General features: G+C 39.6%; 2 protein-coding genes across 8 annotated transcripts; one reads left to right on the top strand and one right to left on the bottom strand.

The window, feature by feature from the left end:
• Window positions 1–746: 746 nt before the first annotated feature.
• Window positions 747–7,105, bottom strand: ube2na (ubiquitin-conjugating enzyme E2Na). The gene is made up of 5 exons (XM_037106543.1): window positions 6,948–7,105; window positions 3,125–3,371; window positions 2,575–2,715; window positions 1,988–2,130; window positions 747–1,883 (listed from the first exon to the last, which is right to left on the bottom strand). Exons 1-4 carry the CDS (start codon window positions 6,975–6,977, stop codon window positions 2,087–2,089), a joined length of 462 nt encoding a protein of 153 aa, XP_036962438.1. The 5' UTR covers window positions 6,978–7,105; the 3' UTR covers window positions 747–1,883; window positions 1,988–2,086.
• c1qtnf13 (C1q and TNF related 13) lies at window positions 3,484–11,888 on the top strand. Of its 7 annotated transcripts, none has more exons than XM_037106539.1 (4): window positions 3,484–4,303; window positions 4,660–5,397; window positions 6,219–6,353; window positions 10,303–11,888. In XM_037106539.1, exon 4 carries the CDS (start codon window positions 10,344–10,346, stop codon window positions 11,358–11,360), a length of 1,017 nt encoding a protein of 338 aa, XP_036962434.1. In that variant the 5' UTR covers window positions 3,484–4,303; window positions 4,660–5,397; window positions 6,219–6,353; window positions 10,303–10,343; the 3' UTR covers window positions 11,361–11,888. The 7 variants fall into 7 exon arrangements, with proteins under 7 accessions (XP_036962434.1, XP_036962435.1, XP_036962433.1 ...); XM_037106540.1 differs by having other exon boundaries at window positions 3,484–5,198; window positions 5,352–5,397; XM_037106538.1 differs by having other exon boundaries at window positions 3,484–5,397; window positions 6,112–6,353.
• Window positions 11,889–11,901: the final 13 nt, after the last annotated feature.

Genomic DNA, 11,901 nt, shown 5'->3' with positions numbered 1-11,901 from the left:
CAGAGTATATCCCACTCAAAGAAATACACGATAGTCCAAAATGATCATAAAGAGACGTTATTATTCCGTCTTTATTTATCAGTCGTCCCACATTTTTTGTCTCTGTTTGTTTATATTGTATGTGTTATAGTCACTTTGTTTATTGTTTTTTGTCTTCAGTGTATGCACCTTATTCACCAAGACAAATTCCTTGTTTGTGTAAAATCCTTTGTGGCAATATTACAAATTACATTCATATGAATTTCACACAGGAATAGGACATATTGGTCAGTAATTTGAGCTATTTATTTTTCTTTTTTAAATCTGTCTTTAATTCGTCTTTCCTTTTATCAGCTCGCTCATTAAGACACTTATGGGTAATTTCCATTTCCAAAACAAACGTATGAATATCTATAATTTTTTAGGAACAACTCACAGTATTGCTTGGACTCATTTGAAAGGAAATTTGAAAAGCATTTTCAGTCACCGGCAAAAGTTAATTAGTTTTAGATCAGAAATAGTAGGCTTCTACACAGTTTGGAAAAGATCCAAAGAAAATGTTCCAAAGTATCAAGACGTGATGTTCAAACTCTATCAATGTTTCACAAAGTGTGTCATGAAAACGAAGAGTGTGTGTACTAAAAATTAGTCTGTGAAGATCTTCCTCTTCTGATTCACCACTGGCCTTTTCCTTGAGCATTTTTTACCAACACCTCACAGTGATCACAGTAGTAATTGCCACACAAAATCAAGAATGACACCTATAATACAACTTATTAATCAACAGATTTTATTTACAGAACATAAAAGTATGCAGGTGGACTGTTTCAAAGCATTCTGAGAGCAGGAAAACATTTCCTCCCCAGATTAATAGAAAGAATGAATTTACAAACAGTGAACTGAATACAGACTTTTGTAGCCGAAGACCAATTCTGACACTTGAGAATCAGAACCATTGCTGATATTTTGAGTCCTATCCTCTGACAATCTAACATCTCCTCTCAATTAGATCCCCAACCCACCCACCCCATTCACGTTATCAAACAACTGACAGCTCGAATGTGACCACTGCCCTGTCAAATAAATACCACTGGAAGAAGAAAACCACTGAGTCGTGAAGAATTGGACTGTGATGACAAACAGGGAAAAAGCAGAGTGGTTAGTATGGCAATCGCAAGAAAGATTCACATATAAAAAAAGACTGGATATGGTAATAAAAACATCAGCTAAAACTAGGAAAAGGTCCAAAATGTCCGTCCTACAATTCACACTCTCCTATACCATCCACAAGCCTACAGTTTACACAGAGAGAGGGTGAGAAAATGAATGAGGGTGAAAGGATCAGTCTGGTTTTGAGTCATTACTCCGTATTAAATGCAGCCAGATGTGGTTGAGAAGAAGTAGTACTATGATTGTTCGTGTGTCCTGGCAGACCTTCTAAGCAGGACAAAACTCTGCTACGCCTCCAGGTGAGTGTCTACATACAGTGGGCTAGTAGTAGTTAGCTGCTTTTAATAAAACAAACAGCGAGACGAGAAAACAAAGATAAAAGAAATAGTATACAATATTGACCAAGTCTAGCCAGTGCCTCCTCTCCTCCCACTCCACTGCTCCAAAACCCACATCCCCACCAAAAATGTGGGACCCCCTTCTCTCCCCCACCCCCCCCCTTAACGTGCTTGTAAGCAACAATTGGCAAAAGCCTCCAAAAATCAATGGACAAAGAAAGCCAGGTGAGATGATCTACGACCTCTGCCCATGCATTTGAACAGTAGTGAGTTAGGACGACAACAAGTCATTTCATTGCTAGTGTGCATTTAAATCACCAATTATCAGCAGTTGATTTTATACCTTTACAACATATTCATGTTTATTTCATTATATATATATATATATATATATATATATATATATATATATATATATATATATATATATATATATATATATATATATATATATATATATATATATATATATATATATATATATATATATATATATATATTCCTTTTAATGCAAATAAAGTCGGAGGAGGTCTTGGCAGAATATGAGGAGCTGTTTTTCACACTTCACTTCCACATGTATCTCCACAGGTGGGGCTGCTCTACACTTCATTTTTGTTTGCATAAAGCCTGGTCCATGTCTTGGCTGTAAAGTAAATAAAAAAAAAGAAAAAAGAAAAAAAGAAACATGAACACAAGTCATATAAATGTACCAAAATGTTTTATGTATTATGAAAGGTTTCTTGTCACGACTGCCACACCTAAACACATGCGCAAAAACCACTAAACACACTAAACGTAAGAAAGACAAAAATAAGTCATACTACGTTGATTGAAAAATATTAGACATGGCTTTCTTATCTCAAAGATATCAAAGCCCAGTCACTGGACTAATAATCATTACTTTGTTTATTATGATTTGCTTTGTAATAAATTAAAATCCACCAATATGAATTATGTTAAGTCTCTATTTTTTCATACGCGCATGTATATTCAGGCCTAATGTTCCTTTATCTCAAATGATGGAGGGGAACGAGGGCACTCCAGACAAGAACCCCCTGTTTGAACCCAGCCAGATTGTAGCACTCACCTGTTTCTATGGCTTCAGCTTCACTGCTCTTCCACTTCTCTGCGACGTCATTCGCTAGAGGATCATCAGGGTTGGGTGCACTTAGTAATGCCTGGATTGAGAGCAGCACTGTGCGGATCTGCAGAGCTGGTGACCATTTATCTGAGAGAAAAAAAATACAGGGGGATTAAAAGACCAAGGAAATCCGAGGGACAATAGAGGGTAACAAGAAGTAGTAGTGTATCTACTTTAAGCTGCAGGGAGCAGTGAACAGACAGTGGTGATATGCAGTATGAGTGGCACAAAGCTCCAGTTCAGGGACACGTCAAGTGTAACAAAAGAGGCCTTGATCTTTTGAGCAAGATGAAATTGGAAAATCCCTCACTTCATTCACAGGCCAAACATCACAGGACACAATACATACAGGATTTTCTACAGTAACAAGCCTGACTGAACTGAGCGCATTAAGAACAATTGCAAAGCTCAAACACATCAAAAACATATCTCACAACGCATGCCACACATAGCTGGCCAAACATTAACGGCAACATTACAGAGAGCGCTGACTTACCTTTCAAAATGTCTAGACATATTCTTCCCAGCTTGTCTACATTGGGGTGATATATTTTGGTCATGAAGCGCACTTTAGGAGCTGCCATGGGATATTCCTCTGGTAAAAAGAGTTCAAGTTTAAATGTGCCGCCCTCAAAAGGTGAGTCCTGAGGTCCGGCAATGACCACATGAAAGTAGCGAGCATTGCTTTCATCTGGCTCTGCCCGGATGCCTGGGACAGGCTCTGCAATCAAACGCTGAGTTTCCTGGTACAGAAAAAAAAAGACAGAAATTAAGTACACGCTGGTGCCACAGTCAGTGCTACAAAGTACTGTCAATTTACATTGAAAATCTTAAATACAGGACACGGATGTGAGTTTTCGGGGAAACGTTTTTGAGGCAGGACAGCAGTGGAATGCAAAAAAAACCCCAAAACAATGATTTTATTAATAGTTTTGTAAAGGACATGTAGCACAGAGCATCTACCACACCCCACAAATCAACCAATGAGTTACAACGGAGGGCAGAGCAACTGATCTGTCTACTTTTCCTGTGTTGCTGTTTATTTGGTAGATGAAGTTATTATTAACGATGAAACACAGCTCTTGATTTATGACGCTGTCGAGCTCGACCAGCACAGTTAATGTGGCTACTGTTCAAGTTTTTTTCTCTATTTCTCTATTATCAATACTGCCTTGGTCATAACCAATGTCTAATATGTAAAAACTGAATAACACAAAGAATATCATCCAACGATGGTACCTTCATCAGCAACTGGGGGACACTGCCCAACGCTGTCTGTCCAAATTCTATGCTGCTGTCAGTCAGCTGAAATTTTCATTTGATATAGCTAATTATTACTGTATTATCAATATTACTATTACTATTGTTATATAAATGTTGTGAGTCATTATTATTCAAACAAAAATATGTTGGAAGGTGGGCTGTCGTCTGCTTCAACACAGAGGGGAGAGTGGCCTAAAATGCAACAGCGGCTCACTGCTGTATCTCTGCAGACTGTTGGTGCACTATGTAACTGCCTTTTAGAGGTGACACTGACTCAGCCACGGCACCACAGGAAACCATTATTTCCATTCCCATCAGCCACTGCAGCAAGGTCTCTCTTAAGTCGTGTCAGCCGAATGATGAACAGAAACACCTTTACTGTGAAAGAGGAGTGGGCATCTGATTTATCTTGGTATGCATGAGGCAGAATGAATCACAAAGAAACTGCATTCGAGCTGATATATACATCATTATATACACTGCAGTGTTTTCAACTTGTCCTGTCAAACTGTAGTTTGTACTGTACTGACTATATTAATAAGGCTATATGAGGCAGTAATCCTGTGGTGCCTGTTTGAAATGCAACTTTGTGTAATGTACGTATCGTGCTCGACAGCTAATACATGACAGCGTAATCAGCTAAGAATAAATTTTTTTTTTAAAAAAACACAAGAGACAAAAGAAAAACAAGAGTGCACAAGTGGCACTCTTGTTTTGGACGTTCTTTTCCTGAAAGCGACTGCGAGTGAGATTCCTGAAATGTTTCAGATAACCCACAGACAAAACCGTGCAGTGAAAACACAGACGGGAGAGGGGCTCCCAGTCCCAGTCACACGCTCTGAGGGCTCAAGGGCTCGGTACTGTTCCCAGCCCTGCCACCTTTTCCCACCAACACTAGTCTATGGTGCGCTTGCTCGTCCACCTGTGCAACCCTCTCTTGGACACCATTTGTGTTCCCATAATGCTTTCCTAATACAACACTACATCTTAAGCACTATTCTTTAACAAATCATGCCCCCTGTTTCCAGTCATACGATAGGTTTCCCCCCCAAAACACAATTCAGCGATTGTCTGCTCACTCTGACGCAGACAGAAAGCTGGGTGAAGTTTTGTAGTCCGCAAAACTCTTCTGGAACATCAAAACAAAACAGTGTTGGAGCATTCTCCTTAACAACTGAAGACGCTGGGGGCTTGTTTTAAAACTTGAAAAAACAACAGATTCTCTCCATGTAGCTCTTTAAAAAGATGTTGTTTACACCCTTTTTAATCTTCCTCTTGAGCTACAGAGGTTAGCAACCCTGTCTGAAGTAGGTGCACAAGCTGGCCCACGATCAAGAGCAAAAACTACATCTTTTCAAATACAATTTGGGATCTCAGGGTTATATGGAGACATGTTGTCTTTCAGTTGTTTTTTCTAATGTTTTGAAACAAATCCCCATCTACTCTATTTTGTTGTGAAGATCCAGACATGTATGTGGACCTGACTTTCCATCGGCATGGCCACAGGTAGATGACAACTCAATTTCATTTCAGGTGCCTGTCACACCCAAGTGACTGACAATCAGTGACTTATTTCAATATTCAAAGTGGCTGCATAGAAAAAGCAAAAGCGAAACTACATGGTCTGTCAATACTAAAAAAATGAGCCACTTATTAGGTTCACAAATAGAACAATGGCTAGTTTTTCTGTTTTTTAAATTTTAAATAAAATTCGCCTGGATTTGTAGCTGATCCATCAATCCATCCCAGCCTCTGTGAACTTTAGGTTTTTGATATATAAAAAGACCAAATTCTTAATAATTTAACACAGTATGCATGAATAAATAATGGAAACAAGTATAGCTGAGTAATCAGAGCCTCTCTCAAAACTTAGTCCACTGATATGTAATGACAACACAGAAACAAGGTGCACCTGAGGTACTATTTTTATCATTACTTGATAAGATCCATGAAGACAAAAGGCTTCCATAATGGGGAAATGTACTTGTAACTGTGTACGATTAGCTTCTAAGTGCTGTGAATACATTTCATTTAGGAGGTGAGAATATAAGACAGTTCCTCTTAAATTTATTTATTTATTCATTTCGTAATTACCTAAGCATTTTATTGTATACAGTATTCTTTTGTTAGGAACGTTCTATTGTGTTTGATGCATATTGTATATACAACTTAATTGTTTCTTTTTGCCTCGACATTTCCCCTTGTATTTTTATTGTATAGGTACTGGATGCATCTGCTGCTATGATGATCGAATTTCCTTGGGGATCTATCTATCTATCTATCTATCTATCTATCTATCTATCTATCTATCTATCTATCTATCCCAGGCCAGAGGCTGACATTTCGTCAAAACCATATTTAGTACGCCTACAAAATCCTGTGTGGAGCTGGATGGAAACCCTGAGGGTGAGGATGCTGATGCTGCAGTAGAATCAGACGTCTCGTTCACACCTCTCTGGCAGGTATGTTATGGTTCTCATGGTGAACATAACTCAACTGGCTGGTTGCTAACCACTGGAGGAGCTAAACGTTAAAGAGCAAAACAGTGTAGAAAGAAAAGACTCCAAGTTGGAAACATCCCACCTGAAGCTTATGTATGCTTCAATGAAAAGTATGATACTGTGAGTTGAGACGAACAGGCTAGCTTTAGCTTGGTGAGTCTTCCTGATATTATTATTCAAATCAAAGCTAACAAACTAGCCGGGGTTAGCACAGTTAGCCACACAAGGTATGTGTCAGCACCACAATCTGACCAGCAGCAACTTGAGAACACTATTTGTACATTTGCACTATGTGTATACATACAAAACCAGTTCCACACAGCGTTGCTGTATTTTTAATCCTCGGAGTAAAGGTGTGTCTGGGCACGGGAATGAAACGGAAGTTACTTTATCAAACTAACGGCAGCTAGCTGGATGCTAACGTTAGCGCACAAAACAGTTAACCAGGCGGAGCAGCCGAGCGCCGAGAGTTCAGACTGTCCGTGCAGAGTTTCAGCCAGGACAACAAAGAAAAAAAAGTCACACATTGTGCTGTTTACAGTGTGAATTAATTACCTTTATGATCCTGCGGGGCAGTCCTGCCATCTTGTCTTGAATGCGGGCTTTTAGCTCTCTCAGTTCTTCCTCTCTGTCGCTAGCATTGACAGCAGACGCACGTCTTCCGGGGTCGCTGCGTCATCACAGACGAGCTGATGGACACGTAAACTGATCTTTGTACATTTATCATCGGAGTTGATGAGTAACAGGATGCATGTGACAGGATTATTAACTAATTTGGATACTAATAGCAACTGTATATATATATATTTTTTATATTTACTGAAAAAAAGATTTAATTAGATCACAGGCTGGTATACCAGTGTGTCATATAAACTCGTTCTCAAGATTAAATAAAGTCAACTTACTGATAATTACTTTCTCTTGTCTTTATTTACAAAGACTATGTTTGGTATTGAGGCAATCCAAAAATAGCAGAAAGTAATCAAGTACATCATTTTAACATTGTGGTGCTTTGATCAGGTTACTGTCTTCATTTTTAACAGGTAATTAGCAACTATATAGAAATATATTTTTAAAGTAACCTTCACAGACCTGTGGATAATATTATGTGTAATTCTGTAAAGTGGCTTTCTAGAAGGAAATGGAGCTATATACTGAGAGACTAACCTCAGCAAAGAACATTTAAGCATTTGAGACTGTGCTGAAGTAAAATCATATATTTTGTCACAAAGCAAAGGAAATGTTATTTTAAGATTATTATTCACCAAGCAAACTACTTTCTGTATAAATATGTTAATAGAATATTTATATTATTTGATATTGGGACAGAAATGATTGAAATGTTTTGGGCTGATGTGGAATGTGTGTTTGAAAATGATGTACAGCATGAAGATTCACATCAATTTAATTATTATTTGATGTAGAGGATGTTATTGCTGTAAAGCCCACTGAGGCGATGTGATTGTGATTTTTGGCTATATCACTAAAATTGATTTGATTTGGTCTGATACATTTATAACAGTTTACTTTCCATGTCACACTTTAATCAAACTTCAAGGCAGGTGAGAAAATCCTTTGTGAATATTTTTAATATGATTCTACAGACAACATTTTTTTTTCAGCCTGACAATTTAAAGGACTTTCATAATATATGTTTACACTGTGATATTGCTCATTTTAATGACAAATCTGAGTGCTACAGCTGCTGTATTGTCACTTAACCACTAACACTTTTTTTATATGATTGCATCACAGCTAAAGAAGTCAGATGAGTCATTATGGCACAGGCACGACTCTGAAATAACCTCGTCTAGAGCATTTTTTTTGTCATTTTCCATTCATACATTTTGACATCTTGACCTGAAAGCGAACATTTCCCTGACATAAATACCCAAACCTTGTTTCCCACAAAGTGTCGTTCTAGACATAACAAAGTACAAATAAGACTTATCTCCTCCAAGGGCCAATCAGCCTTTACGATACAGCTGCATTTTCACTTTTTTTTTGGGAGGGGGAAGCTATAGGTCGGAGGGGGTTTGGAGCTCCTCCTCCTGACATATCTGTCTGGACAAAAGCATTGTCCCTTTGGGTATCAGACCGTGTCAGACATGATGATCATTAGCAGTGCAGCAGACTAAGAGGAGCTTTATTTCAAAAAAGCTGACTAAGAGGAAGACAGCCAGCATGCAATATCTGTCCCAATACAACCCAACAGGTAATGGTTGCTTTTTTTGTGTGGGACCAAAAATGTTCTTTTTTTTCTCCTTTAATTCATGTTGATAGAATTAAATGGTGAGTGATTTTTAGCAGAGTCACTGTAGAGGTTATGTTGAATTTTGTTATGATTATAGGTGATTTTCTGATCTTGTTCATCCTTTATTTTACATTATTATTACACAGACAATTGTTCTTCTTTTAAAAGGGCACAATTAGTTTTCAAACGTTAAAATGTTACTTTGAAAAGTTGATATTTCTACTGAGCTTGGCCTTTCCACCACAGTTTAAACCTAAATAACTTTCATTAGTGTTTGGTAAAATCTGTGTATTACAGGCAGCAGAGGAAACAGCCAGGTGTCAGATCTGCACCTATAATTACTGCTCATGTTTGTTGCTTTTACAGGTGCAAGGCCTCTGCTCATGTAGGCATCAGAGCTCCTCTGAGCTATCTGACTTTGTGACACTTTAAATTTATATAATTTTTCACTTATGCAACACTTATGCAAACAGAATAGAACATTTTAATGGATTTGATAATAATTTTGAACCTGGATATGTGTTGCTTTTTAAATTTTGTCAAACGCAAACAACACATATTCTAAAAAATCATTCACTTCTAAATAAAATATTCTCATAACTGATTTCCTGCGACGTATTCACGCTTCTAAGTAATATCTGCGTCACTCTTTTCGGCGGTATCTTTTGGCATTTCGTCCTGCTTCACCTCGCCTACCCCTTTCCAAAAAATTTTCCATTGTTCAACACACAGAGGAACAGATGAACCAGCACCTAATCTCCACCCTTCTCTCAGTGCACAGAGAGAACAGACAATATCAGCCACATTAGAGTGCATGATTTGAGTGGCAACATCCATCTGGACAGGGCTTAGCCACACTTCCTTATCAACGTGGAGCTTTTTTTTTAAATAGAGGTATTATCAGTTAAGCTCAGGCTGATAAACAAGACTCAATCCAAGAGACATGTATTTTACTTTGATATTGATCAAATGTCGACCGTGTTAGGATGCTAGAATTTCTCACGTCTGTCAACATTCGATACCTTTGCGCAGAAAGTAGTGACACGTTAATAATGAAGAGACGGTGCTTTGATCACAGTTTCTCCAGTGGAAGGAAACTTTCCTGGTGAAGAGAGATTTTTACACCCTTGTTTTTGTGCAAACAAGACATACGATCAGTGAGCTTTAGAGGTGCCGGCAGGTGGATTCTTTGCAGTCAGGCTGACACAAGAGTGATATTGATCTTCTCATCTAGCCTGATCCTATCTTTACACGCCTATCTCTGTTCAGCCACAGAGTAAATTCTCAGCTGTTGTCGAACCATTTGCAGTATATGCATGCTTTTAAAATTTCATTGGCTACATGATGCATCAATCATCAGGAGGCTAGAGTCTAAGCGGCTCAGGAGTGAGAATAAAAAAACTGGTCTACACAATCACTGGCTGTTGTTGGCTCTAGGGCGGGCATGTGAGATCATGTCTGCTCCAATGAGGTGTAAATCGACTGTGTGCTATCTCAGGATCTCAGGCCTGGATGGATGATGGTGCCTGATGTGAAATGAGAGGTGTCTTTTCACAGATTTGAGCATGAAAACACATCTGCAGTAGCAGTTTCTTTGGACTGTAACCAGCTAAAAGTTTGTTACTTAAATTTAATTTCTGTGATTGTCTCTTTCAGCTCCATGGAGCACACATTGCTACCTGGCATGTGTCTTCATCATGATCGCCTGCTCTGGTTCAGTTTCGCCCCTTCATGCACCTCCGGTGACACCAGGTCTTCGCTCTGCGTTCTCTGCCACACAAACCAACAGCGTGGTCGGAGGCCAGCAGAAGGCAGTGACCTTCAACAGGCTCAAGGTCAACATCGGAGGGGACTTCAACCCAGACACCGGTCACTACCGCTGCCGTATCCCCGGGGCTTACTATTTCTCCTTTTCAGTGGGGAAATTTCCAAAGAAAATGCTCTCTGTGATTCTGGTGAAGAATGGAGAGGAGGTGCAGGCCATAGCCTACGATGACTACCGCAAGAAAGGGAGGAAAATCCAGAGCCAAAGTGTGATGATCAGCCTGAAGGAGATGGACACCGTGTGGCTGCTTTTGCAGCAAAGTACCCAGTATGCTGTGTACAGCAATGCTGGCCCTTACATCAGCTTCTCTGGTTACCTCGTCTATCCTGACGTCTCCCCGAACACCTACATCACCAATCACCTGTCCCCAGGCCTGTCCTACCCAAGCTGCCCTCCTCAGGCTGACCCCTGGGCCAGAGGTCAGCCGCGGTCTGCTTTCTCTGTGGCTCGGACATCCACACTCATGGGTCAGAGCAGCAGGCAGCAGGGCAAGCTCCCTCTGACCTTTGATGTGGAGTACGTCAACATTGGGGGCCACTTCAACAAAACCTCGGGCATGTTCACGTGCCACTTCCCCGGTGCGTACTTCTTCGCCTTCACTGTGGGGAAGCATCCCCGCAAGGCTGTTTCTGTGAAGCTGATGACCGGGAAGGGCGAGGTGCAGGCGATGGTGTTTGACGAGGACACGTCGAAGAGACGGGAGATGCAGAGTCAGAGCTTGCTGCTGACTCTCCACCAGGGCGACAGCGTGTGGCTGTACAGCCAGCAGGATGAGCGCTACGCTGTCTACAGCAACCAGGGGAGGTACACCACCTTCTCTGGCTTCCTGGTTTATCCTGAGGCAGAAACATTCGCACCTCCCGCCACACAGGACAGAACTCACCTCTGAATGTCTAAACCCTTCACAGTGTCCCTCTTAAAGAAATAGCAAAAGCTAATTTGTGGTCAGTATAGTCTCTGTACATTCACTGCTTTGTTTATTTCTCTTTTGTTTATTGATTTAATAAGTTGTTGCAAAATTGCACCACAAGATGGTGCTATGATACAATAATGGACACTAACCAGCATGCAACACGGTCGACTTTGTACTAAAAGTGCAATTAGCTGTAATATAACACACAAACATAACAACGTCTTGATTAAGTTTGGTTGAAAGATACGTTTTCTTTTAAAAGTCTTTGTGTTTAGAAGTTTTAAAAAGCATTTTTTTCATGTAAAAATCATTCTTGTAAGGATAATTCTGTAAATGATGTATAGTTTATTAACATTTACTGACTGTAAACGTGGGATTTAGAGAAACATCATGGTCATGTAAGTGGGTGCCATGTTCTGGAACATATACACTGTGGACATATCTGTATCTGTCTTCATGAATAATGTGCATTTAAGGAAAAAATAAATAAATTCCTGCACTTTGGTGGATGGTTTCT

Source organism: Acanthopagrus latus, chromosome 8 (assembly GCF_904848185.1).
Source record: "Acanthopagrus latus isolate v.2019 chromosome 8, fAcaLat1.1, whole genome shotgun sequence".
Classification (NCBI taxonomy): domain Eukaryota; kingdom Metazoa; phylum Chordata; class Actinopteri; order Spariformes; family Sparidae; genus Acanthopagrus; species Acanthopagrus latus.
This window is presented reverse-complemented; position numbering and strand designations above follow the sequence as displayed.